The 27,383-nt window shown below is 33.0% G+C and overlaps 3 protein-coding genes and 1 long non-coding RNA gene across 4 annotated transcripts; 2 read left to right on the plus strand and 2 right to left on the minus strand.

Moving 5' to 3' along the window:
- The first annotated feature begins 3,709 nt into the window (after positions 1-3,709).
- On the plus strand, positions 3,710-6,383 carry LOC126716428 (uncharacterized). The gene is made up of 4 exons (XR_007652123.1): positions 3,710-3,907; positions 4,749-4,781; positions 4,896-5,012; positions 6,032-6,383. It is a non-coding gene; the product is annotated as an uncharacterized LOC126716428 (long non-coding RNA).
- A 1,867-nt stretch (positions 6,384-8,250) lies between these two features.
- LOC126718467 (axial regulator YABBY 4) lies at positions 8,251-10,932 on the plus strand. The gene is made up of 7 exons (XM_050420670.1): positions 8,251-8,540; positions 8,657-8,800; positions 8,959-9,079; positions 9,174-9,222; positions 9,299-9,374; positions 9,507-9,596; positions 10,527-10,932. The coding sequence occupies exons 1-7, from the start codon at positions 8,460-8,462 to the stop codon at positions 10,602-10,604; spliced, it is 639 nt and encodes a 212-aa protein (XP_050276627.1). The 5' UTR covers positions 8,251-8,459; the 3' UTR covers positions 10,605-10,932.
- A 278-nt stretch (positions 10,933-11,210) lies between these two features.
- LOC126718468 (uncharacterized) lies at positions 11,211-12,509 on the minus strand. The gene is made up of 4 exons (XM_050420671.1): positions 12,342-12,509; positions 12,014-12,119; positions 11,784-11,861; positions 11,211-11,475 (listed from the first exon to the last, which is right to left on the minus strand). Exons 1-4 carry the CDS (start codon positions 12,438-12,440, stop codon positions 11,417-11,419), a joined length of 342 nt encoding a protein of 113 aa, XP_050276628.1. The 5' UTR covers positions 12,441-12,509; the 3' UTR covers positions 11,211-11,416.
- A 6,025-nt stretch (positions 12,510-18,534) lies between these two features.
- On the minus strand, positions 18,535-22,398 carry LOC126718469 (DNA-directed RNA polymerases I, II, and III subunit RPABC5). Its single transcript, XM_050420673.1, has 4 exons — positions 22,237-22,398; positions 22,018-22,076; positions 18,903-18,997; positions 18,535-18,789 (listed from the first exon to the last, which is right to left on the minus strand). The coding sequence occupies exons 1-4, from the start codon at positions 22,270-22,272 to the stop codon at positions 18,764-18,766; spliced, it is 216 nt and encodes a 71-aa protein (XP_050276630.1). The 5' UTR covers positions 22,273-22,398; the 3' UTR covers positions 18,535-18,763.
- Between the last annotated feature and the right edge of the window lie 4,985 nt (positions 22,399-27,383).

The following is a 27,383-nucleotide window of genomic DNA, read 5'->3' on the forward strand; positions in this document are numbered from 1 at the left end:
GGCAAGCTCTAAGGAAGTCAATAAAAGGTCAAATATTGGTTAGAGGCTTCGGTTTTATAGTGTGTGTATATATATTTATATATATATATATATATATATATATATATTGTAAGGACTTAATTTGTAACGACCCCAAAATGATATTGGATTCGCACGTAAAGGGCCCAAACAATATAATTTGTAGAGCGTGGGCTTGAAAGGCTAGGCCTTGGTCACCGGACGATGGTTAGTCATGGTACTCATACAGAAATGAACCATGTTCGCTCGAGAAGTCTTTCTCCTCGTCATGGCCTGGGAGGCTTTGGTTCTTGGCCTTTTTTCCCAGCCCCCCCTTCTGGATTGCTTACTTCTCCTTTTATATTAGCCTTTACTCTTCCTCCAACGTCCACGTGTATGTTCAATTTTCCAGGGCTGATACTTGTCCCATCAGCCCATACCCAAAGTGGTTGGGGGGTGGTTGTAAAAGCTGAAAAATATTACTCTGTCTGGCACAGAGTATTTAATTGCAATAATGACAGCCTTTCCTTTGTCCTTTGTCGCCATATTGTCCAGGGGTCCTTTCTCCATCAACGTGGATGTGTTCGGTTTTTCCCAAAACTATTCCTATACTGTTCTTGCCCTTTCTTTTAGAAGTGCCTTGGGGATGCCGAGGACAAAATCATTCTCGGCTATGTCTTAAGGCTATTTGGACTTTCATTGTATGTCCTCGGCTATATCCCTCCTCGGCTCGGGCCTTGGGCCCTAATGTAAAGTGGGCCAGGGTCACAAATTCTCTGGCCCCACATATATATTTTATAATATAATTAAATTGAATTACAAATAAAATAGTATTAATAACTTAAAAATTATGGCAAGTTTTAAATTTCTAAAATCTCTTAGTAGTAATATATACACACACACACATATATGGCACTTAAAAATCTTTCCATTATACTTGCTAACATGTAGAGTAGGAGAAGTGCTAACCATATATAAATTTCTTGCATATATAACCCAAAACAAATTCCATAAATTACAAAAATATAAGTATCTAGACTGCAATGTAAATATAAAAGATTACCTATATATAAATTACCAATCATAGTCCTTCTCAAAAAAAAAAAAAAAAAAAAAAAAAACCAATCATAGCCATTTTAATGTTTCCATAAGTGAGGAAATAATCAACATAATCTATTAAGAACACCAAATAATAAAATAATATCAATAATTAAGATGAATTTCATTATCCAATATTTTTTATAAAAAAATCATAACATTTAAGCAATAATTGAACTATGTTAGTATCTAGACCTTCTAGGATACCACACTCAAAATAATTTCAAAAATAGATAAATAAAGGTTCATAAAGAGAAAACAAATATTGTATTGCAATGTAAATGTAAAAGTTTTAATATGAATTGCCCATGTCTAGCCATTTTGATATTGACATTTGCGTTTAGCCATTTTGATATTGCTATTAGTAAGGAAATAATCTACACAATAAATTAAGAACACCAATTCAAAAAATATATATCAATAATTAAGATGAACTGCATTATCTAAAGTATGTTAAAAAATCATAGAATATAAGCAATCATTGTACTACATCAATAGAAAAATAGAAACACAAGAAATAAAAATAAAAAGAACATAGCTCTTCTCACATAAAGGTAATTCTTCTCACCAGAAAAGCCAAATCCTTCCTTTTGTATTTCTTCACTTAATTTTGATTTTTTTTTTTATTGATTAATTTTAGCATTCTTAAATAGCAAAGTAGAGTTGTAGTAGAGTTTTAGTTCAACTCAATTTCTATAAATAAGGAAAATTTGAAGAGAGAGATGGATTGTAGCATGCATGTCTTGTATGTAGAATGAAAGTATGAAACTGATACTTCTTTCTCGCAATTTAATTTATAAGCTAGATCTAAATGACTACATTTTCTTCTTCCCAAGAAAATGACTACATTTTCTTCTTCCCAAGAAAATGACTACATTTCCTTGTAGCAATGGAATTGAGTTATGTATCATAACGTTAGTACTCAATAGCTGATCTACTTTAAATAGTGCTCTATCCACATGTAAGAGAAGTAGAGTTCCAATTAAACTCTATTATATTAAATCCCATTTTAACTATATAAAATTCCATTAAGAATATGATATTTGATTAGAAGAAAGAGATAATGTAACTTTAGAATATGTATTATAGGTAATTAAGTTGTATCAATTATTCTTATATAATTCTTTCTCGGGTTTATATCAGTCAATACACTATTTTTTTCCTTCTTCTTTCCTTTTCTATTTCTCCAAAAAAAAAAAAAAAAAAAATTCGTCCATTGTAGAGCTTCATTCTTCTTATATATCCTCCTTCTTGGCATACTGGCCCTCCATTTGTATGCCGCAAAACTCTTCCTTTGATACTTGTCCCATCAAGGCTCTGCTGAAGGTGGTAGAAGGGGTTGCTAGCTGTGAAGACATTGTTCAGGGGTCATTTCTTCATTAATGCAGCAAATAAGGTTGTTATAGAACATTCAATGCAGAGTGGTAGGTATACCCTTTCAAGGAGCTTCCTCCAACTACACTATTCCTCTCCTAGAGTGTTATTTCTGTAAGGAATTAACCCGAAATTCCCAACTTGTGAGAAATAAAAAAATTTAAAAAAAAATAGAGAAAACATACGCCAAAGAAAAATAATCACATGCACAAGACAATATTTACGTGGATAGGCAATTTGCCTACGATCAAGGAGTTACAGGGATTTCACTATTATCAAGGAAAATACAAAGTGCAGCTACAGTGTTTCACACTCTCTCAAGACAACAACAACAACAAAACCCTAATCACAAAAAATGGTTTTTACATCATACACACAGGATTCACAATGGGCTACAAAACGGGTCAAAAATTTTTTCTCGGGGCGTTGCCTCAGACCCCCAAGAGGCTTGTTCATGAGCACTCCGGCTTGGGCCTATCAACCCATGCCTCCACTCCATGGACTAAACTTCAGAAAATCTTCTATTAAAAACCATGCAACATTATTCAGGTCGGGTCGTCAACCGGATCAAACACAACTAGGCTCCACAAAACCCAACAATTTATCCCACTCGAGCGCTCATAAGATATTATGCACCATCCCATCCTCTTCTCGAGTAGACCAACTTCTCAAGTTAGAGGCACTTTACAAATGAGTTGGTGAAGGACATCCCGCTCCTTATTCTTCTCAGTCCTCGAATACCCCACAATTATAATGAGATGTAAATTTGTCAAAGGCTTTGGTGTGTGTATATATATATATATATATATATATATAATCCAAATGCAAAATAAAGAGTTTTAATTAAACTATTAATTCTTTTTGGAATTACTTTTATTTGGATTTCCGATAATGATTACTTCTCCAGCAGTACGCACAACACCAAAATATATGGTACTCACAACACCAAAACCTCTCTGCACTTATCTTTTGTTTCTATAAACTTTTTGTCTTTTTCGTATTTTTACTTTCAAAGCCCATGTGTTTGTGTATGTTCTTTCTTTAATAGATTGTGTGTGAGTATGTTTCTTAGTATTTAAGTTATGCAAAAGTTGTGAAGATGCCTCCCTTTTGATGAAGGGTTGCTAGTTTGTTCTTCTCATAACTTCTGTAATTCTCAAAAATCCTGTCTTATTCTTTTTCCCTATCATACATTGATAGATTTTTTTTATTGCTTAATTTTACACATTGGATTAATTTGCTGACAGACTTAGTCTTAGCTAATATCAACTAAAGTTTTTTTTGGTCTTTCTTTGCGTTGCAGTTTTTATTGTATTTAATAAGTCATACTAGATGGCGCTGGCAAAGATAGTTCATCCTAGCTCTAAAATTAGAGCCAAAAGGTGATAAATTCCAGACAAATCAAATTTCCCTCCGGATCAGTTAACTGAATTGCCAGGTGAAATTCTTGAGTCCATTCTGTCACTATTGACGTTGAAAGAAATACAGGGGACAAGTGTACTCTCTAGAAGGTGGAGATATCTATGGACATTTGTGACTCATAACTTGGTTTTTGATCATCCAAATTTGCTATCTCCGTAGAAGAAAATGCCTAATTTGAATTTCATGAGTAGAACTGAATCTAGTTGGGTTAAAACTTTATCCTTTGCTAGAACTGACTCTAATTGGATTGATATAAAATCCTCTGAAATGTCTAGTTTTGTTAGTTGGGTGAATCAGGTATTGGAGTTGCATCAAGACTATAGATGAGTTTAGAATTTCTTTACATGAATGCGAGTTTCACACAGGAAACTGACAATTGGATAAGCTTTTCACTAAAAAAAGAGTCAAAAAGCTATCATTGGATTTCAGGCCCATTTGTTTTATTCACTATATTTCCTATACTCTTAGAAGTCAGTTTCTTCATAGTTACAGTCTTGATTCTTCAACAGACCTTTATTTGTCATTTGTGGATGTGAATGGGGAGGTTCTGGATTATGTTTTATCTGATTGTCCATTCATTGAAAGATTGCATGTGGAGAGCTCAAAATCTCTAGTGAATTTAAAGATTTCTGCCCCTTTGCCCAAGCTAAAGCATTTAGAGATATTAAAATGCTCCAAACTCAGACATTTTCAGAATTCTACTATAAATCTTGTTTCTTTCAAATATTGTGGGCTTAGGAACACAAAATTCCTTCTAGGGGATGTGCCCAATTTTGTTGATCTGTCTGTGAATTTTGACTATGTTCACTATTTAGCTAAAAACAAATTAATCTTTGATTTCATCTTATCTCTCTCAGCTGGAGACATTTGGGCTATGCTTCCTAATCGAGGTTAGTCATAACTCATAAATAACTCCATTATGTGTGTGTGTGTGTTTTTTTTTTCCATAAAAAAAAAAAAAAGTTTATGAATGTGGTCTAATTTCTTGGTTCTCTTGTTTATAGATCTCTTTCGTTCCCCAGATTTCCAGAGTCAAGAAATCTCCAGATGTCATGAATAGTCTCCGTATTTGCACTTCCTTGCTAAAGGCGTTCCCCTTTTTGCATAGACTTGTGACCAAGGTAATGTTTATAAAATTATAGAGTTGTGGTTTTATTGAGCATGCATTTTATTATCTATATTTTCACTTAAAACTGTTTTTTCCTTAATATCGACTACTTACGTACGGTTCTTAGTATATATGCATATGTATTGTGTAACCACATATTTGCCTTAATCAACTATAGATAATTCCCAGTGGTTTATTGTTGTTTTAAATGTTTTCAAAGTATACAAAAAAAAGTTGTTGTGAAGTTTTATTTTATCAAACTTTGGAAACCATGTCATTTCTACTTTCCTTTTTTAATCTATCTATAGAGGTTATTGGGTTGGTTTAAATTACAAGTGTTAATCAATGTTATATCACTACCTTTTTAATGAATGTGCTTCATTACAAATCCATCCTTACAGAATATTATCTAATTATATCATCCATGCTTGCAAACTATAAAATTTTGCATATAACATGGCAAAATTAAAACCTTGTGACTCAATTAGTTCCTTTGATTGTTTGCAATGAAAAGGTTTAGGGTTCAAATCCCCATTCTTTAAATATTGAATTACCATTATGCATAGAACATGTGTTTATGGATTATTAGATAATAAATAACATTTGATTAACATGGCATGCATAACATTGGTAAAAAGTTATATTTGGTGTAATTTCATCCTAACCACATGTGTGTGCGCGCACATGCGTGTCCCACCCTAATTATGTGTAATGTGACCCCCATGTCTAGTAAAAGTACAACTATCTCACTCTATTTTGTTTGTTGGCTTAGTCATGAATTTGGTGTGCAATTGTTGAGGGCCTTGAGGCTCTCAACCTGTTTGTTGTGTTTGATTATTTCTTTCCTTTGTTGAAAGCAAGTATCGTGATTTAATTTTTTTTTTTTTTTTTTTTTTTTTTGTGTGTGTGTGTGTCTGCTGCAAATAAAATCATTCATTCCCTTTCTCAGCTGCTAGTATTTTATTGATGAAATTATTAATAGTTTACATGTCTTTTAACTAGCATAACACTGTTACTTCTTCGCTTTGACAGTTTATTCGGCAAAAAGGCTCAATGAAAGAAAAAATAGAGGTGCAAAGGAATAAATATCCACACCAATACCTGAAGATTATTGAATTGATTGGTTTTGTTGGTTGTACTGTTGACATGGAGCTTGCCTTGAATTTAATCAATAAAGCTGTGTTGTTGGAGAAGATAATTATTGATACACAATGTACATGTGTGGAAGAAACATTTCATGTTTCTAGTGGTCCTGTTAATAAATGTGCAGCTATAAATTATGCGAAGCAATTGGAAACAAAGATTAGCCCCGGCGGTGGAATTGGTGATACTATAAGGGGACGTTTATTTCATTGTAATATGGTGAACATTACAATACTAGAATATGAAATTACAATGTTTGGTTCGTTTATTTGTACCAATGTTCTGAATACCGTTTTGGTTTATTCAATAGAACGAAATATTTCAATACTAGCTCATTCGGCGTACCAATATTTGAGCTGGATTGTTCCTATTCTATTTTTCCTACGTGAAATATGTTTTATCTTTACAAAACGGAGTATAAATAATGGCTAAGATCAATAAAGGGACCAGCTTTGAAAGAAAAGAAAGCCTTAAGAATTTGGGTAAAAGTGCAAATGGATGTACTTTTGGCCAGAAGTGACTAGAAAGACGTAGATGAATTCAGAGTGGGAGAACTGTACTAATTAAATGAAGGACTGTTGCCGAAGGAGCCACAGGCAAGGCTTCTCAACATGGTTGTAAGGAAGGAGCCTGATTGGGATGGTCATGTAATAGAAAAATATAGAGAGTGCTGGGATACTCATTTATTGAGGATATCAAAACATTAATAATTTTTAAAACATTAATGATATGGCAAATAGCTTAATTTAACTGTTAGATATATTTAGAATTATTCAATGGTGAAAAAAATGTGTAAATCTTATGAAGCCACATTAAATATAACTATAATTTCAAAATGATACACACGGAAATACACTCGTGCTTAAATATTCTGTTTTAATAGCCAAAGGGTATCCAAAACATTAATTGCTCCCAATTCCATTGCATTTGTCGATAAAATACGTTAATTCATCATGAAATACCTTGTCATGACAAGATTATCTGGTCAAAATATTTTAATGAGCTTCTATCCAAGAATATTGTTTAATTAATAAGCTCAAAACAACTTATGTGTTGATTCCTATCAACAATCCAAAGTTCCATTTTTCTCAGCTTTTCTTCCGGCCGGGGGCCCATCATAAATTCAACACCTGTCGAAATTACTCCTCCATGTTAAGAACTGGTCCCTCTACAAGTCTAGATATTAGGACAAAGCCTAGGATTTTTGCCTAAGAGCAAATTTTTTCTTTTTTTGTTGCTAAGAGTGCATGCATCTAGCCTTCTCCAAAAAAAAAGCTAGATGCATGCATTGGCTAATTAACCACTGTATAATTGCTATCTTTTATGTACTTATTCTTAGAACAATGGCCTCACTATTTTAGGGATATATAAAATAAAAGTCCCTTAGGATCATGCATTTTAGGGGACTTGTTTATGAACCAAAGTAAAAAATCCCAACTTTGTTTCTCTATCTAATTTTTGACATTTTGATTTGTGGTATCTTTGAGCTACAACTCATGTGCAAGCACATGGGTGAAAGTCAAGAACACACAGTAAGGTGGTTGTGAATGACAATGATGAGTAGATATTAGCATTAAGAACCTAGCTAGAAGTGAAAAAGTAAAGAAAGATGGGAAATGACATAAACAAAGATAGCACAGAAAGTCCGGGTGATCCCTTCTCCATTGTCAATTATATTTGCTTTCTTTCAGGAAAGACAAATCCTAAGATGCCTCATTTCCTTCTGCATTCAACCCATGGAAACTTCCCCTCACTCATTTATGGTAAATGTCACTGCACTTTCACTGTCATGTGAGACAGAAAAGAGAGTGCCCTAATCGAAGAGAAAAGAGGGTCAATAAAAGAGACAACAACACATGAAACAAACAAGCACTACTGTAATCAATTTTCCTACTGCCATGTATGGAACTTCCAACCTCTGCAACCTCAGAACTAGTAGAAGTCACCCTCTGATAATTGCAAAGTGAAGGAAAAAAAAAAAAAAAAAATTCAACAGTTCAGGGGTGTGAGTGTAATTTGGCTATTGACCCCCCCAAAAAAACATTCTGAATTGCTTTAACATGTAATTTACTCCAGCTACTCATCAATGAAAGTACATTTCTTCTTGTAAATAAAAAGAAAACTGTACTAGATTTGAGATAAGCATTCATCAAAAACCAATAAAATAGTTTCATTACAATCATCCCCAAACTCCTAAACATCTATAAATCTCACAGGTCCCCTCTCTCCCTCTCTCACATACATACTAAGAAAAACACGCACGCACACACACACCTTCACATCCAGTCACACGCGCACACCGAGACATACATAGAAGATGTCCACTCTCAGTCAACTCTTTGATCTTTCGGAACAAATATACTATGTACAATGTGGTTTCTGCACCACCATGTTACTGGTAATGGTGACTGCAAGTTCTCTAGTTTCTGCACTATGTATATATATGTATGTATGTATCTTCTTTTACCATATTTTTCTTCTAGTTTTTTGTTTTCATATCCGTCTAAAACGCAGGTAAGTGTGCCATGTAACAGCTTGTCCATGGTGGTCACAGTCAGATGTGGCCACTGCACTGCCCTCTTTTCTGTCAACATGAACATGATGAATGCTTCTTTGGTACCTTTCCAAAATCTTTGGAACTGTCTTAACCATAACGAGGTATATCATACTGATTGATTAGAGACTTCACTCCTTATGAATGTTAACTTATCTCTATACCGTACACTTCAATGTCACCGTCCACAGTCTTTGATGCTTGTTGTTAATCCCTGTTGATCTATAATAAGTTAGTGTTCACATGTGAACTGCTTTCACAGCAAAAGCAACAAGATTGCCCAGATGCACAGAAGGTCTTGGACTGGCATGGTACATCCATGCTGGCCTCTTCTGACTATGAAGAAGATGATATAATCTCTGTCAATCACATCGTTAACAAACGTAAGGAACTTTTAATTGTTGTTATAGTTTATTAAATTCGCTTCTGTGGTGCAAATCTGATTAACATATTCGATTTGGATTGGATCCTCTATAGCCCCTGAGAAGAGACAACGAGCACCATCAGCTTATAACCAGTTCATTAAGTAAGATTTTCATTTCAAACATTATCTCTATTATTTAACTTGGGATGTATTAAGTGAATATTAATTTATATAACAGAGAAGAGATCAAGAGGCTTAAGACTGAGAATCCAATGATGGGTCACAAGGAAGCTTTCAGTGCAGCTGCAAAAAATGTATGCTTTCGAACCAATTGCTGGGATTCATTGTACATTAGACAAACATGATAAAAAAGTTAAGAAAACTGAAAACATATGAAATTCAAGGCGAGCCTAGACTAAATCCTATAAATGTTTGACTATTTTCAGTGGGCTCATTTCCCTGCAATTCAGTACAAAGGAGATGGAGACTATAGCCAGAGTGAAGAAAATGTGACATTGGGCGCAGAAGTCACTGAGGTAAAGAGTTCAATAAAAGTTAAACATCTGAGCAGTTTCTTCCCACATTATGTATGAGGCATTTCCAATATTGGTAAACATAAATTACTGTACGTTTTTCTCCTAAGCAAATTAGGGCTGATCCTATATTAGAGGGACAGATGCATGATCTCCATGTAAAACAGTCTAAAAGTAGAATGTGTACATGCATTGATGCATTTTGATCAAATCACACGAAGGCTAAAAACTTATATGTCATCTTAAATCCATTAACGTTCTGTATGTAAATATTTTCAGGAGCATTTTTGCACATCTATTTAGTACAAAAACTATTGGAAAATGCTAAACTTATTACAATTTTTATGAGAAATAACTTACAATTTGAAGTGGCAAATAAATATGGTTGGTCCACATTAACAATAAGATAAATAAATTTCTTAAATACCATTTTGTTGTTTGTTTAAAAATTAGCATATCAGTTTGTAAAACCTATCTTGTAAAATTTATAAAATTTATAGTATGCTATTACCACTAATAATTATCAGTAATCATTTGGTAATGGTAATGAAATCCTTCATGGCAATCAGCTCAATATGAAATCCAGAGTTTTCTAATGGCACTGTCCTTTTGTCTCAAGTTTCTATTGATCTCCATGGTTAAAAGATTTATACTAATTGGTACTGATTTACTTCATGAAAAAAAACCATGTCATATTGACCCTACTGTACTGTGAGCAAGGCTAGCTATTGTAGTAATACTCAATTACTCGTTTCACTTTTACAGATAGCTGGTCACTTTCTTTTGCATTGACTGCTATATGTCAAATTTATTACTAGATTACCTTTAAAAGAATTTTGACGCAATGGCAAGATTCCAAGGAACCTACTGTGTTTGTAGTAATTTGATCCACTGAAAATGAGTGCATGACTTTCTGTAATAAAATTTTTTCAGGTCCATGAAGCTGGCAAAGGTTTTCGTGAAAGAAAAGCCCTCAAGAGATCCCACATGGGCTACGACACACTCGTTTGAACAAGTCTACAAAGATTTCTATAAAAAGAAAGCAGTTTCTATTTCAGGGTTAGTGTTAGGATTAACTCATATGCCTTTAGACTAGTAGAGGTATAAATGTTCTTGGGAATGAGGCTTTCACTGCAGTTGTAGAAGACTCGTTGTCATTGATTAGAAAACAACCTTTAGCTTTCAAATTAAGGGTGCTTAACTATTGAAATATTAAGTCTAAAAGACAAATTTTCACTTAAAGCTCTATATTAGACCAAAGAAAATAAGCTTAAGGATATATATGATTGTCGTTTGGATTTGGGGCACATGCATTTACATGGATTCTCTTTGCATGTTGTCAAGGGCTAATTTCCAAAAGCTTTTTCTTTTTCTTTTTCCGAGATAGATTATGGAGGTGTAAATAATGAAGAACGACACTTCAGTACTCGTGTCAAGAGACGTTTACCTGAGACTTTGTTAAACACATTTCAAACAAATGATGTGGTTTGGCAGATTCGTCATATAGTCTTTGTAATTAACTTGGCTAATGTTCCTTACTTTTTTGAATGATGTGGTTCAGCAAAACCAGAAAGTTTTGTAGAACCATACACGTAAGTGACATTGACAACATTAGAGTGATGGTAGATTGAAATTTTTTAATTAATTAAACAAGTACGTGACACCATGAAACCTAGTGTACATATAGCTTCCCCTATACAATACCCTATCGAGAGCTTCCAAAATTATTTAAAAACATTAATTATTATCTTTAACCTAGCATTCATTATCTTGAAACTCTAATACATTGCTAATTTTGAGTTTGTGATCTCTTCATATGATCTTCAGTAAAGTTTCCACGGTTTCCTTCTTGCTAATTTTGGTGCCCTTTGAATATATCTACCTGAAAAATAATATATGAATTCATGTAAATATACAATTAGTATTTTAACCAAAAAGAAAATACAATCAATACATGATATCTTTTCACTGCACTACAATTTGATAGTATTTCTGAGCAAAAGTTTGGTGTTGCTACCAAGCAATATTCAATTAATGGAGTAAATATAGATATAAAAGGGATGAAAATTTGAATAATCATCTATCCTTTCATGCCACAGCCACAAATTTGTAGAACTAAGTTATTTATAAATCAAATAAAATGCTGAACATGCAACTTCTCAAAAGAAATGAAAAGGCCAAGTGTCTTACTCATTAAGGGTCTTGGAGAAAGAGAGTGAAAATATGATTGAAAGAAGTCTTTATTCTCTTTCTGTAGCTCTCTCCACACTGTAGGCCAAGCATGCATTAACTTCATCAGAACAGATGGATCATACACAGGCACAAGTAAGTACACGTGCACTTGCACATACAAACATGTTCACTAAACACAGACATGGACACAGACAGATAGAGAGCAAGAGAGAGAGAGAGAGAGAGACCTGTAAGTGTGATGAGTGGGCGAATGCTAGCATGCTCTGCAAGTGCCTTTATACATTGGTCTCTATTCATGTGAAGGAGCAAGCATCTTTCTATAAGATGTTGAACCTGTTTTTTACATGCAAAAAGCATAGTGTCCATAAACTTCAATTAATCCATGACCTTTTTTTTTATGATGAAACTTGATACTATTTCATATCAACAGAAATATTAATATAATAGGATGTCCAGACAAAGCAAAGATTCTAAACAAAAATATATCATCATGAACATTATTTTGTGCAACTTAGATGCTTTGCGGAGAGAGAAAAAAAAAAGAGATTCACTAACCATTCTTATGTAGCTGTGGGGGTGGCAATGCAAACAAGGATAGGAATGGTGGTTATGGTACATTTCTCTTGAGTAGAATTGGACAAAACGAGGAGACATAATTGAAACAAATAATAGAAGAAAGAAAAGTGAGAAAACAAACAAATGAAAAAGTGCAAAGGTAGAGAAGATATTTGGCGGTTTATATAGCTCAAAGAGAGCAAGTAATAAGAAAGAAATATTGTTATCCACTGATATCGAAGTGAAGGGCCAAAAAAGCACAAGAAATCCAAACGATAGCTCACCTCATCTTCAAGAGATAAGAGAAAAAAAAGGGATTTTTTGGAGATTGAAAATTTTTATTTCGATTATGACAATTGAATTGAGTGGCCAAACTTATGGTCACCTAGAACAATCACCTCAGGCCCTGGAGCACATATTTGCTACCCATTTTTGGGACCTACATTTTTCAAGTGCCATGAATGTGCCGGTGGTCCTTCGAAGGTACAATGATGCTCAGGGGCATCTTGATTTAGAGATGACAATTACATTGAATCCTGAGTACCATTCAATTGTGGATATCCTTAGTGTACAAACATTTGCCACGTTGTGTACTTAGAAAAAAAATGATATTTTTCGTTAGAATTAGATTCATTTCTTGATTTATATTAAATATTACAAATCTAAAATTGAAAACAATGTCATCTCATTTAAAAAATTTTAAGATGTGACCATCTAAATGAAATCTTAATCGTGAAATAGATAATCAATTTCCAAATGCAACTTAAGAGTAGCATGGGTCCTCCTATCAATGGAGCAGTGAAAAACTATCCTCTCAATTACCAAAAACAGCTGCTTTAGCCGAATCATATTACCTGAGGTCATATTACTAAGTATTTCTACTATGTTCAGGAGAAACAGAGAAAGTATTTCTATTGTGAGGTTCTTTAAGTATTCATTTTACTTTTGCACCAAAAAAAAAAAAAATGAGGCATCTTCTTTTTTTGTGGTAAATATGCAATATATCATTAAGAAATTAAGAGTGTCAGATACAGACTGAAGACAAACATCATTAGAAATATCAAAATCAACAACAATAAAAAAAAAAAATAAAAAATCAAGAGAAGTGTGTAAGTACAGTACAAAGTTCTCAGTTAGATTTCTCCCCCAGGACACCAAAAGATCCGCATATTGATTTGCTTCTCTAAATACACGGTTGATCTCCTTGAGTGGAAATTGTTGGAGGAGCCATCTACAATCTTGAACAAGGACTTTGAAAGTAGGGTTTATCTTCTCAGCAATTTGTAAAAATGAAAAAATAATGAGTCCATCCACTTCTAATACAAGAGTAAACAATCCAATGTGTAAAGCAAGATGTATCTCATCTCTTGAAGCCTATAACTCTAGAATTCCTCATGTTTATACCAAAAATTGTAAAAAATTCTACTGCGTTTTGAAAACAAGATCGAATGGGATCAGTAGGTTGCCTATCCAGCTAGAACATCGCGTGATTCCTATAAAGCCAAAGGGACCATAGGAGAAGAATTTCCAAGGTAAATGAAGTTTATGCGTTTAAGGTGAAGTACTGTGAACGTATAGTAGAAACCAAGCCAATGTTTTTGAGGGAGATAAGATGAACTGATGCAATCAGCAAGTATACCCAACCTGTTCCAAAAAAAATCCATAAATGTTGATATTCCTGAAGATAGTGTACAATTTATTCCACATTGTGCTCGCACAATAGGCATGATAGCGAAATATTGAATTGTCTTGCAGCTAAAAGCTTATATAGTTATATTGATTTCATATAAATGGAAAATGCTAAACTACGATGCAACAAATTTTAACAAAAGCTCCTGCGCCAAAGGCTTGTAAATTTGTTAAAACTCCCCATAATTTATAGGCGTATGTGTTTCATGTACTTTTAAGAGTTCTATAGCTCAATTGATACTTCATGACATTTCCAATAATGATGTACGAGTTTCAAATCTTCTATCCCCTATTATAATTATTTAACCACCAAAAAATATGTGCTTCCTTAGCCAAATAATGGTTAAAGGCAATGTGGACATTTTTTGAAATGAAAAACCCTTTTTTTTCTTTCTTTTTCTCTCACTAAGATAAGATAAAAGATATTTTCTTCTCATCAAGTTGTAGTTCGAAAGATTTATGTCCATGTTTTTAGATCTTTCACATGCAATTTGTTTCCCATAACATCGTCAATGGGCCTTTTGTCTAATATTAAGAGCCCGTTTGGATGAAGGGGGAAGGAGGAGAAGTAGAAGAGAGTAGAGTAGAGTTGATTAAAAATAGACTAATTTTGAGTTAAATCTATTTTATTATACTCTACTCCCCCTCCTTTACCCTCAATCCAAATGGACCATAAGGGAAAATGTCTCATCTCCTCCATCATTTTGCCTGATCCCAAGAGTTAAATGGATTTATTTCTTCTTTTATGTAATGTTGTCTTTCTCTTCTTTTATTAAAAACTAATCACAGATCCATGCGATGCACAGAAAAATTTGACAATTTTTTTTTAAGTGAAAAATTAAAATAGTATATGAGATTTATAAGTATTAATCTCAAGTCATTCTTAAAATAATGTGATTATTTCCTAACAAAGTATAGTTATAACAATATATAAAGATTTTCTAAATTTATCTATGTTTGTTATTTGAAAGTTTTTTTTTTTTTTTTTTTCAATTAAGGAAACATATATAATACATTTTACATTCGATTATTATATAAAGTGAGATATTTTGCAAATAATATAATGTGTGGTTGAAATTTTTTTTTTCTAGTGCTCCTTATAAATGGTTCATCATCTATAACTATTGGTTCGTTTGGATTGAGGGTGAGTAAAATAGAGTAGATTTAGCACAAAATTAAATTATTTTTAGCCAATTCTACTCTGCTCTCTTCTACTCCCTTTTCATCCAAACAGGCCATATATGTCTTGAATGGCCTAATAAGGAAGTAAATATAAGTAAATTCATCACTTATACTAGAATAAAAATACAAGCCTTTAATAATATAAGAAAAATGTAATTTTATAAAAAAAAAAACTTACTTACATTACGCTAAGAATGTGACATAATTGTCAATGAAGTAACTTTTATTTTTACACAAACTTCTCCTCCCAAAGCATCATTGAAGTGGACTGAATTGATTAAATTGAACCAAATAGACAGAAATGGACCAAAGTATACAAAAATGGACCAAATAGATTAAAGTAGACTGAACTTGACAAAAATGGACAAAATTGAACCGATCGAAACACTATGTTTGTGTGGCTCAACAGGAGTGTGGTAACAATAAATATTACGCTTTAGATATAGATAAGTAATATTCAAGGAAAAAAAAAAGACAAAAGAAAAGAACATGCAATTGTGTCAAATAGTAATTTACGCCTTTGATGGATACTTATAATATTTATGTAAGTTTATTAACATAATATAGTAAAATTTGTATATCCTTAGCATCCCTCTATATAAATCAACAAAAACTCATGCACCAAAGGCTTAAAGAGGTGGGCACTGTTAATTTGTTAAATTCCCTATAATTAACTAATTAAGTGCTTCATGTGCTTCCAAGATTAATCTTGTAATTCAAAAGGGTACTTCTTGATATTTTTAATGGTAATGTGCTAATTTCAAATCCTCCATCCCGGCCCTATTGTAATCCCCCTCCCCCACCTAAAAAAAAAGAAAAAAAAAAAGAAAAAAAAAAAGAAAAGAAAAGTGAAAGATGGTTAAAGGCACGTGTGGACATTTTTGAAATGGAAAACCATTGTTTTTCTTTTTCCCTCAATTAAGATAAGGGAAAGATATTTTCTTTTCATTCAAGTTGGAGTTTGAAAGATCTATGGCCATGTTTTTAGATCTTTCACACGCAATTTCGTTGCCCATGACATTGTCAAATGGGCCTTTTGTACAACCAAGAGTTAGATGTATTTATTTCCCCTTTTCTTTGGGTATGGTTTACCTTTGATGGAGGCTTATCATAGACGCTTGTGTGAGGGATCAGGGAACATTATTTACTATTCCACTCATGGTTTATGAAATTTTCACTGGCTAACTAGCTCTTTTATGTGATACATACGCTGTGTATGTCATAAGATCTTGCTTCATCCTGAATCAATCAATATCCAATCAATCTTTCTCAAAAAAAAAAAAAATAAATAAATAAATAAATATCCAATCTGAATCTTACACTAGCTTGGTTTACTGCAAAGCAAGGAAAAAAAAAATTCAAATTTTTTCTGTCTTTTTGTTAGTAAATAAAAGGGGGGGGGGGGGGGGAAGACAGAGAGAAAATAAAATAATTATAAAAATAAAATCCTTAGAGATCCTCCAAAAAAAAAAAAAAAAAACCAGAAATATAATTGCAACAATAGAAGTTATTCAAAAGTATCTTTTCTTAGGCTTTTCCACATAACCAAAAGAGATGTCATGTGTAATTGAAACATTATTATATATATATATATATATATATATATATCTCAACAATTCAAACTATACCACTTTGCGTGCAGTGTCTCTTTGTAAATTCACCAAATATATGGAAAATTGGAATTCGACAAGTTTGTTATAAGATTTGACATTTATTTTATTTTTTTATATATATAATATGTACCTACTTTACTTTAGCCAGACGCATCTTGATCTGAATAGACTTTGATTATATTTTTGAATTAATGAGCCGGGTCATTGAAAAGAAAAGCCAAGAATAATACTAGTAGTAATTAAGGTACGCACAAAATGCCATTGACTTAAGACTATGCCATCATTTTTGCTTTGTCCATTTAGCGACAAATCGGTAGTCTAATACACGTATTCCACCATTATTGACCAAAATTAACTTGCTCTCAACTCCAACCCATGATTTTGAAACACATGTGACAGGGCTGCATATTCTTTCTACTCGATGGAACAGAACACGACTGTTTGTTACTATTTGCTAATGAGACATGACATTTTCTTTTTTTCTTTTTTGTAACAAGACATTACTGGTGACTAAACGAGTTCAAACTTCAAACTCTTCTTTTTATGCAGTTTTTTTAGTTTCATATTCATATTCGTTAGTCAAATTTAAATTAGGTGGAATCCTCTTTGGTATTCAGCCACTATCAAAGCAGAGAAATCAGACAATTTCGTCCCATGACATGACATGACATGTTAAGAGGACTTTTTTTTTTTTTTTTTTTTTTAGTAAAATAAAGTTAAAAAAAAAAAAAAGATTTCTTACAAATTAAGTGAAATAATATGTCAAACAAAAAGGTAAAAATGTGTTAATTGCTTCAAGGAATTATCATGACAGATTTGAGAGGACGCATCAGGTAAATATTTTATGAATTTGTTATCAAATATTACAAATTTCTTGCACACATCTAAAGATGTGAGATGCCCATTATTGGACTTAGACGCCTATGCTTAATGCATACTTTACGCATTATATTAAAGGGAGATATCATTTGATGAGCAAGATTGAGATTTCTTTAGGTTGTCCACGAGTCGATTTGAGTTAAGTTTATGCCCAACTTACAACTGACTAGGCCAAATTGGATGGAGAAATTTTGGACCCACCACAAACCGATGAGAGAGTTAGATTGGATTGGTTAAATTACGTGTCAGGTGACAGTTGGTTCAATAAAAACCGACAATGACAAAGCAACACTTGAAATTCTTCGAATTTGTTGGTTTTCATAGTCAGGTTGGGTGACTCAAGTTTTGAAGGAGTAAACCAGCCACCTGACCTATTCTGAGGGTGGGGCCCCACCGTCAACTGCTAGAGTAGTCTATTCTTACAGTTCAAATCTAATCAGGTGTGATATGTCAGTTGGTAATGGATTGGGTTACCAGGTGGCTTGGACACCCTAAATTTCATTAAAAACAAACACCAAATACGAGTTACAACTTATGACACAAGAGATGCCATTTGATACTACTTAGTACATATGGTTAACATTCACACGGAAAGGTGAGAAACTAAGGGGATGTTCGGTACATGCACTTAAAAATTGAAAACATATATTTGACAACATGTGTAGAAATACATATAAATGAAAAAGTGTATAGAAATACATGTAATGTTGTTTAAAAATTGAAAACATGTGATCAAGTGGGTGTACCAAACGGGACCTAAGTGCCTTAATAGGATCCCAACAAATATGTGTGATAATTCACATCAATAACAAATTATTTCACAAGAAACATTATGCTAAAGCAACAAACATATTATAATTTAGTGGATAGGTTCATACACATTAAAATATTCATAAAAGCAACAACAGAATTGTCTTGAACACATCCCATAATATTTTCACTTGTGTCTGGCTACATCCTATTTGACCAGTACTTGCTCCAAACAAAATAAAACAGTTAACCTAGATAGACATTCACATTTGGTAAAACAAACTTCTGCTCACTTGCAGCCCCCATTCATTAAGTGTTATCATTCCTCTCCAGAGCTGCAAAAAAGTGGATATGTGAGTGCCAATAGAGCCATAAGAATTCCCCTAAACTGAAATGTTGAGAGAGAGAGAGAGAGAGAGAGAGAGAGAGGAGAGGAGAGAAGGATTACTGTTGTAATTAAGAAGCTTCTCAATGAGGTCAACATGAGTCATAAGCATTCGCCTGCAGCAGTATCGGACCAACCCCAATCCATCAAGTGCATCTCTGCATACCACATAATTAAACATTAGTGCCACCAACTAATATCAACTGCAAATTCATGTTTATAATCAAAACTAATACAAGGTAACACCGCCCACTACCTGTCAAGATCATGCTCCAAGAATTCAAAACTCAAGCATATTTCTTAGCCGGTCAAATTGTATTTTTTAGTGTTTAATACTCAGAGAATACACATATACGTTCATAAGCACAGGAACAAATGACTTACAAAATTCAGCCAATATTGATCAATAATGTCTATGGACCCAAACCAAATGCAAGTGCATACAAAATAAATAACCCCTTTCACATATGCTTTCAAATTCTCATAAATTTTGAGGTGCTTCTTCACTAAAAAATTTTCTTAACAGTCTCAAGCATTAAGTTTCAAAATCACAATTATAACTTACAGTGTCATAGACAAACTCGCACCATAATCACCCACAACTACACTACCATACGCTTAGAGATTCACATCACCAAATTTGTCTCAGTGATCAAAAAAGATTCACAACATATAGTCACCACCCTTATTTCCTTATAAAAATTAACAATAGTAATAGTCAGCACTCTTATTTTCTTGATAATTCATATTTTTCATGGCACTAAGAACACAGATTTCAACTCAGAGCTATGCTGGCCTCATGGAAGCAGCACAACCCACACAACAGAACAGAACACAAACAAGACAAAGGTGTACAGAGTACAGACTGCACTTTCACAAACAACCAGAACAAAAGGCTGTTCTAACTTCACTAACAATACTCAAAGCTATCTAAGAATACCCCAATTTGCACAGAGATCTTGCTTAGGATTGAGTTGTACGCTTTGCTGCTGCCCACCATCCTACCCCTTACATCCCTTTTGATACCCTTAAAAATTAGTTCCTCAGTCTGAACCTCACGCCCATAGATTATGTTATTTCTTTGAATCCACAGGTGGTAAACTGTTGCCCACCAAGCCAATTTGCAGAATAAAGGCGATGTTAGTGGTGAACCAAGGTGAAAGTGATGTTACTCTAATCAAAACATGCCGTATTAGCCGTTGTGGAAAAAATAGTGAACAATATGGTGTCATAGCATTTTTCTTATGAAAATATTAAAGCTGCTATAACTATTACTACAAAAGGCTGACAAATTGATATTGCCAAGTGTCTTTTTCTCTTAATATATAGACAGTGGAAAACCTTAACCAAATGAAGCCTAAACTTTTGCTCCATTGGAGCATCAAAAGGTGAAGACAAGGGTTTGTCAAGAAAAAATGAGAGTAAGGGCTGTCAAGAGTCAACCCCACTATAACAGTAGGGATAACACTACCATTGGGTTTAGTGAAATCTAACTTATGGCACTTTGCACTTGTTAGTTACAGACAATAGCTACTTATATTATTAAATCCTGAAGGAAACCTTAGGGGTAAAGAAAAGAGTTGTGAGTGCCTAAAATTCAGTGGTGCTTTTTCTTTGGTACTTAGCACCCCAGCTTTCATATCCACCCAAGTCACAAATATAAATGCTGAAACAAGCATCTACCATAGACACTGAAAATGACACCATGCAAAAGATAGAGAGTTATACCATAAAGAGAGAGACATACAGAAAGAATATGAGTTTTAAATGACCTAATCAGTTGAAGGAAGACTGTCTATAACTCTTAATTGAGCCAGGAAGAGCAAAGCAAACATCCAGACTGTCATTATTTTGGATGTTTCTTAAATATCAACTCACAAGCAATGCAATATCTTAAAAGTCCAAAATTTCCAAACCACAAATTAAAAGGATGAAAGTTTCTTGCCTATTCAAATCATATTTAACAGACATTTCAATTCAAATTACCACATGAAATATATATAACAATTCAATATAATGCAGATAACTCCAGTAATTGTCAGTATATCTAGTTTTGCAATATTTCATTTCACATCAACACTGATAATCATCGAAAGCAGCCAAATTGTCTTAGTAATTTCAAGATTTGAATATAAATGCAAAAGGTCACAAGATAATATTGCTTGAGATGCTTATCACATTCAGTTGGCAAGAAATTAATAAGAATTTTTGAAATCCAAAATATGGACTTAGTAAATTTCAGGTTAGAAAAGAATTCTTCTTTCTTTTGTAGTATCACAGAGGAATTTGTAGCAACACAAAAGCTTCTCCTACCAGGAATACCAACCCACTTCTAATGATTTAAAAATGAAGCAAAAGTATAGGCTTTAACTGCCAAAAAAACTATGCCAATTCTAAAAGAGCTTAAAAAGAAGCTGAAAACAGCCTTGCCAGATAGGTGCCCTAACAATCCAAGCACCTGAATATATGCCAATACAATGTCCAACCGGACATATGCAATGGTTGGATATCTGAAAAATGTTCTCGCTCTTTAAATTATTTTAGTAAGTTAAGGAATATTAGTTTTGCAAAAGGAATTGGCTAGGAGAACCCACTGAAGCACAATGGAAAAAAAAGGGAGAGAAGTGAGAATATTAATAAATATGACAGGAAAGCATCACCAAAAAGTGAAAATGCACTTTCAAATAAAAACAACAATAGATGCCAACCATAACTAACAAAGTTATCGATGATCTACAAATGGGTTCTTCAAGGGACGCAACAAAATGTCACAACATTTTCACAACAATTGATGTGTCAATTAACCATACGTTAAAATAAAATGAAATATAATAAAATCTTTATACCGGGACCCACCACAACTCAAAAATAAAAAAAGATGCTGTGAAAATGTTGTGAATTGTTGTTGTTTTCAGCTACTATATATAATGGAATAGTATATATAACATTGCCAAAGCAGCATTATTGTAAATATCACTGGGTTATCAATCACAAATTCAGTACATTTAGCAAAAAAAAATACCGGGTAAAAAAAAAAAAGTTCCAAATAATACAACAAGATGTTATTTTAGTTTAACATGTCATGTATTTATCTGCATAACCATTACAGTTTGCAATCATATGAGTAAACGCTTATAACAATAAGTCCCTAACAAAATAACCAAAGAGGTTCTCTCACCCTTCAGAGTAATCTGACTGTAGAAGGTCAAGATATGTGTCCCATTTGTTTCCAATTACCTATACAACACAAACAAATAAATAAAATCACTGACTTGGTGGAACATGAACAAGAAAACCTCCTTAACCAAATCAACAAAACCTCACTGTGAATAAATACTATATTAAAAGGTATAAACTTGGGTTTTACAATCAATAACAATGTAAGGAAAGAAAGTACCTTGCCGCAGGTAAAGCAACGAACTGGAATGATCATCTTAGCGGTTGCCTTAGGTTGTTCCTCTTTCTCTTCTCTTCTCTTCCGTGTCTATGTGGTTTCCGTGGGTTCTAGAGGGTTCTAATTTCTGAGGAGGTTTATGGTAAAGTGAGTGAGGGCGTCTTTGACTTGGTCATGTGTTTTAGGCCGGTTGGATTTTTTTGACCCACCCGGCCCATTCATTTTATGATTCTTAAAAAAAAAGTTTTTTAATAAATGAAAAAGTTAACAGATTTTCAAATAAGTGCATGTTTTCAAAAAAATAAAAATAAAATAATAATAATAATAATAATAATAATAAGTGCATTAGTTTAAGATTTTTTTTTTTTTTTGAAAGCTGAGTGATATCGAAATTTTCCTAAAATGATCCATTAATAAATATCCAAAGAACATCCATTAATTGGACCTTTTAATAAAAAAAATAAAAAAAACTCTATATCTACAAATTTTCACAATAAATCCTAAATGACATGTTATTTTTGGTGTAAAAAAGTAATCTCAGTGATAGGTTCAAATTTAAACCAATAACAACTAATCAACTATAATTTGTTGTGAAAATGTTGTAGACATAGCAATTTTCTTCAATAAACTACTAATTTTTTTTAAAAATGCTACTATTAGGATTTAGATAAAGTGCATTAATTTAAGGCTACTAAACCATACAATTGTGAGATAAAAAGTTAAGAAATGTAAAATGGTGAAAAAGTTCAAAGTTAAAAATTAAGTTTTTTTTAACGGTTAATATTGGCTATTGAAAGTGATAGAGGTCGCGGACGTGATTCTCTCTCTCTTGGGTATGTGTGGGTAAACTTTGTTGGTCTTTGGGTATAAATAAGTAAATAAAACCTCTTTGCAATTAACGTAAATTTGAAAATTGATACTAGTCTCACTCTGCCTCTCACTCTAAATTGTCTTATAAATTAGGAAAGGAAAGAAGTATATGTCTTTCGCGTGAAAATGTAAACAACAAGAAGGATGAGTATGTTTACTGGGTTTAAAACTTTTAAGAGCTAAATGACAAATATATCCTTATGATGGACTTGTGGGTGCCAAATGCCAATTGCCTTTGAAAATTGAAACGAAGGAGGTCTTGGTCTTAGACCTTGGAGTGGGGAGGTGTTTTTGGGTAATACGCAATTTATGCATAGCGATTAGGCTACGGGGTGTCAAACAACTTTACCAATTTGTAGATCAATTATCACTTTCTATGTTCAATCTTGCTTTAAAATTTTTCTAAAGCTTATAAAATAAATAAATAAATAATAAATGTGTTGAACGTTAGATTTTAAACTTTATTCGGACTTCAATTGAGAATAATTAGACATGGCAAAACGGTCGGATCGGGTTAGGTCAATTGAGCTACAGGTCAAAAATGGGTCATTTTAAGCAGGTTAAAACCAGGGTCGAGTTGACCTGTATTTTTCACATGAATTTTATTATTATTATTATTATTATAAAGAAAACGACATGTATTTGCCATTTGGAAAGTCATACAACAAATTACTTGATGTAAAATGCATTATTTTGAATTCACCAATTATATCAAGAATGAACTACATTTATTAATACTTATTCAATAATTTTAAAATTATAAAAATCCTAACATTGCTATCTAAAACAAAATAACACAAAGATAAGTAAAACAAATACACAAGTTTTATTTTTACACAATATCAACATCCAAAAATATAAAACAAAATTACAAATGACTTATTGGATAATTCATTTGACAAAGAATAAAAATATATAAGAAATTTACAATCTTGAAAATTAATTTTATAATCTATTGTCAATTGTGGTTGACACTCTATTTCAATTTGAGATATACATTAAAGTTTGATTATTTACTTATTTATACATGGTCTCTTTTATGAATATCATATCATTGTTAAGCAACACACACTTTAGGAAATATCATAATTTATTTTGAAAAGTCGTTTATTTTGGATATAAATTGTTAAAAAATAGGTCTAAGCATTCATAATTTATGTTAATTTGGTACTTTGACTTCATTATTTTCACATTTGTGAATGTTTTTCACAAATGTCTACAATTTTAAATTTATGTTTTTAACTGTACTATAACCAAATTATCTTGGCATGTATTTTGCTATTTGATATCTAAAAATCTTTACTCACTACAGAATGCTCAATCATTCATTTTTCAATTAATTTGCATGTAGTTATGTAAATGTCTCAATTGTTTCCTTAAAGCTCACAACAAACAATTAAAACAATATTGTCTTAATTTTTTTTTTTTACCAAAAAAATAGGTTTTAAAAAATGGTTCGGATTCAGGTCGGGTCGAATTGACTTGCAAAAAACACGGGTCAAGTCGCGGGTCAACCTGTTTTTGCTTCGGGTAAAAAAAATCGGGTTTGGGTCAGGTATTTTTAGGGTCGGGTCAGGTTAGAATTTTTCTGACCTATTTTGCCATGTCTAAGAATAATTAGGGACAAATAGGTGTTGAGAAAATCAATTCCATGTCACCTCTTTGTCTCTCTATTTGTTTACGCATTTAAATTCTTCGGCTTTAATTTCGTCATTACTGACTTCTCTTTTTGATAAATACATTGCTGATTCTTTTTCTCTAACAACTTATTAAGGAATTAGATTATAAAAAAAAAAAAAACTTATTAAGGTATTAGTTCATCAAAACTTATTAAGGAATTATTGCATTAAGAAAATTATATGCTTCAATTATCTATATTGTTTTTTTTAGGGTGACTTATTCACAATTTTGTTGGATTGTATGTGTTGAGGAGAAAATCAGATATGAAGGCTATGCTACAAGTCATTTATTTTTTCAACTACTGTAGTTTGGTTCTTCTTTGTAATAAGTGACAGACACGTGCTTGACATGTGCTATTACAATTAGTGGAATTTGTTAATATTGTTAGGAGTTTGTTAGTTAGTTAATTTGTACGGTTAAGTTTATAAATACACTCATTACACATCAATGAAGATCAATCAAGCATTTTCCTTTCATTGCTCAATCCCTAAATTCAATATGGTATCAGAGCCGAGTTAGTGCAATTTCCCTGTTTTCCTGACCTGTTTTCACATCAATCTCTCCATTGATGAATCCTTGATTTCATCTTTGATTAGGTTTTCTCCTTTTCTTTTCTTTGAGATTTGGTTCTTGATTTTCCAAGTTCAACAGAGGCTTCCACTCAAGCTTCTGTGCCTCATTAGGAAAAGCCTTCAAGCCCTTACCTTTGGCATAATGAAGATAACCCTGGTTCAGTCTTGGTGACTCGGGCCCTGTTTGGATTGCTCATGACTCATATCTCAATACTCATAACTCAAAATTCATTCTCATATCTCATATCTAATTTCCTATTTTTTCTTAACTCACTCCACAGCTTTGTTTGGCATCAATACTCTCCTCAGTTTTCAGTTTGACAAAAGCAATTTAACTCAAATTTGTGGAGCCCACTGTACTGCTATTTCTCTCTCAACCAAACCTGAATTAGCACCTCACCTCCCTTGACAAACCCACCATACCACCAACAAGTTCCCATGGCAGACTCATCGCCGACAACACTATAGACAGAGTGACCACAAACCCATCTTCCTTTTCTTTAATTTAACTCATTCTATAGATTTTTTTTTTCTCAACAACACACAGAACACCACAAACCCACAATCACAACCCTAAAAAACACCAATTACAACCTATAAAGATCTCAACAACACAAATTGGAACCCATAAATACACAACTCATAGATAGTCGCAGCAGAAATTTTGATTTCAATTCTTCCTTTCCACTACCAAAATGCTTCTTCCTAGATCGGTCTCACAGAAAATCGGTCACGCGAAGAGGCAAATCGGTCTCGCGGCAAATGAAGATTTAAAGAAAGAAAGAAACAGAAAAGAAATAAAGAAGAAGAAGAAGTAGAGAGAAGAACTACGCCTGGAAGAAAAAAAAAAAAAAGACCCGTTAGTCTAACTTGTTGATTAGACCATTCATGAGGGTGGGTCCTACTTATTTGCTTGTTTTTACAATAATACCCTTGTAACTCATTTCTCATAATCTGAAAACACGTAAAATTATTTTCAGTTTCCATCACTCTAACTCAAATTTTTGAGTAATGAGTGATGGAAATTGAAAATAAAATCTAAACCAAACAAGTTGCCTTGGAGTGGGGCCCACAAAATTTGAGAATTGAGTTATGAAAAGTGAGAATTGAGTGATGAAAACAAGCTAACCAAACATGGCCTCAGCCTCTCACTGAGGACAATTATGCCACTTGGAGTCGTTCAATTCTTTATGCCCTTGATTCCAAGAACAAAACAGAGTTCATGGATGGCACAATTACAGCACTTGCCAGTATGTCAGATCCTTTGTTCCCAATTTGGAAATGCTACAACGGAATGGTCTTGTCATGGATTCTCAACTCCATGTCCAAGGATTTGCTTTCAAGTGTCATATACTTGAACACTGCTTGAGAAATCTAGATTGACTTAAAGAATAGGTTCTCTCAAGGCAATGGTCCAAGGGTGTTTGAGCTAAGGAGAATGGTGAGCAATCTTTCTCAAGAAATTCTCACTGTAAGTAGCTACTATACAAAGTTCAAGATTATTTGGGATGAGTTAGTCAATTACAAGTCTATTCCATCTTGTTCATGTGGTGTTTGCACTTGTGGTTCTATGGCTGCACATGCTGATTACTTAGAAGAGGAACGCACAATGAATTTCTTGATAGGTCTTAATGAATCCTTTGTTTTAGTTAGAGGCTAGATTTAGTTAATGAAGCCTTTGCCTTCATTGACCAAGGTTTTCTCTCTTGTTACTCAAAAAGAGAAACAAAGAAAGATTGGTTTTAGTTCAATTGTAACTAAATCTGTAGCTTTATTCTCTAGAAGTTCCAATTCCTATGGAAAGAATGGTAATGCTAGTAGGTCTGGTGGAAAGAAAGAGAGGCCTGTTCACATTGTGGCTTGCTAGGACATGTGGTGGATAAATGCTAAAGATCCATGGCTATCCACCAGGTTACAAGAACAAAGGAAATGGTCATTATGCTAATCAAGTATCTTCATCCACTAATTCTGGTATGGATGGTGAAGAGATTTTAGTGTTGTATCTCTTACTCCTTCAAAGTGCCAGCA

Source organism: Quercus robur, chromosome 3 (genome assembly GCF_932294415.1).
Source record: "Quercus robur chromosome 3, dhQueRobu3.1, whole genome shotgun sequence".
NCBI lineage: Eukaryota > Viridiplantae > Streptophyta > Magnoliopsida > Fagales > Fagaceae > Quercus > Quercus robur.